The sequence below is a fragment of the Mastomys coucha genome, unplaced genomic scaffold (assembly GCF_008632895.1).
Source record: "Mastomys coucha isolate ucsf_1 unplaced genomic scaffold, UCSF_Mcou_1 pScaffold19, whole genome shotgun sequence".
In the NCBI taxonomy this organism is placed as follows: Eukaryota; Metazoa; Chordata; class Mammalia; order Rodentia; family Muridae; genus Mastomys; species Mastomys coucha.
Window position 1 is genome coordinate 12764374 of NW_022196901.1, and position 1494 is coordinate 12765867.

Below are 1494 nucleotides of genomic sequence, written 5' to 3' on the forward strand. Positions count from 1 at the left end.
GGCAAAACAAAATTTATACAATATTTTCCCACAAATCCAACCCTACAAAGGATAATAGATGGAAAACACCAACATAAGGAGCAAAACTACACCTTAAAAGAAGCAAGAAAGTAATCTTTCACAAATCCACACAAACCTAATTCCACCTCTTACAACAAAAACAACAGGTTATGTTTATTTTTATGAGATCATAAAATGAATTTTTTCTCACATCACATCACAACCTACTTGTATAACCACCAGGTGAAAAACACCTATAAAACCTTTGTAAAGATGACATAGAAATTCATTTTTATATTGTTAGATAGGAAAATGTTATCCCAAGGAAGGGGGAAAATTAACACATAAAAATAGGATTAATAGAAATTCAGGCTGCTGCTCCCTTTTCAGTTTCTTCCTTTGCGATGACTCTTGAGTATCTCTCCTCCCTCGGCGCTTCGGTAGGTGCTGAAGCTAAAGGGCCCTGGCAGGAAAAGGAAGCAGACCGGCCTCAAAGGGACCTCAGCCATTATTTATTTAATTTATTTATTTATATTTAAAATCTGCTCTCTCCTTCTTCCGATGTTCTTAACGTCCCCGACAGAAGAGTAGGCTCGAGGAGCCAGGCGCAGCCTGAGCTGTGGGGCCCGCTGCTGGAGACGGCAGCAGCTCCTGCCCATCAGAAGGCCAGGTGCGTGTGAGCTGTGCCCAGGGGTGTCCTGCGCCCCGGCGCCCTGCGGGCTCTAACAACTGGGAACCCCCCGGGGGAACTGGGCCCAGGGCTCAGGTGGAGCGGCCGATGCCCCGGACTGAAAGGTGAGACCACGCTTGTAAGGCTGGGACAAGACCTTGCACCTCCAGTCCTGGGCCGAGACGACAGGGGAGCCGCCAAGATGCCGGAGGAAAATATCTTCCTGTTCGTGCCTAACCTTATCGGTTATGCTCGGATTGTCTTCTCCATCATTTCCTTCTACTTTATGCCCTGCTGCCCCTTCACGGCCTCCTCCTTCTATCTACTCAGCGGACTTCTAGACGCTTTCGATGGACACGCAGCTCGAGCCCTTAATCAAGGAACCCGATTCGGGGCCATGCTCGCCATGCTGACGGACCGTTGTGCCACCATGTGTCTCTTGGTCAACCTGGCCCTGCTATACCCTCGAGCCACTCTTCTCTTCCAGCTCAGCATGAGCTTGGACGTGGCCAGTCATTGGCTGCACCTGCACAGTTCTGTAGTTCGAGGCAGTGAGAGTCACAAAATGATCGACCTGTCTGGGAATCCTGTGCTTCGGATCTACTATACCTTTAGGCCTGCTCTGTTCACCCTGGTGTGCTGGAAATGAATTCTTCTACTGCCTCCTGTACTTGTTCAATTTCTCTGAGGGACCATTAGTTGGCTCTGTGGGGCTTTTCCGGATGGGCCTCTGGATCACAGCTCCCATCGCGCTGTTCAAGTCCATCATTAGTGTCATCCACCTCATCACGGCTGCAAGAAACATGGCTGCCCTGGATGCAGCA

General features: G+C 49.4%; 1 protein-coding gene across 1 annotated transcript; it reads left to right on the forward strand.

The window, feature by feature from the left end:
• The first annotated feature begins 563 nt into the window (after nucleotides 1–563).
• On the forward strand, nucleotides 564–1319 carry LOC116097409 (CDP-diacylglycerol--inositol 3-phosphatidyltransferase). The gene has a single exon (XM_031379895.1). The coding sequence runs from the start codon at nucleotides 873–875 to the stop codon at nucleotides 1317–1319; it is 447 nt and encodes a 148-aa protein (XP_031235755.1). The 5' UTR covers nucleotides 564–872.
• Nucleotides 1320–1494: the final 175 nt, after the last annotated feature.

Coding starts and splice junctions, on each gene's coding strand:
- LOC116097409 (XM_031379895.1), top strand. CDS start 873: ATGCCGGAGGAAAATATCTTCCTGTTCGTGCCTAACCTTATCGGTTAT.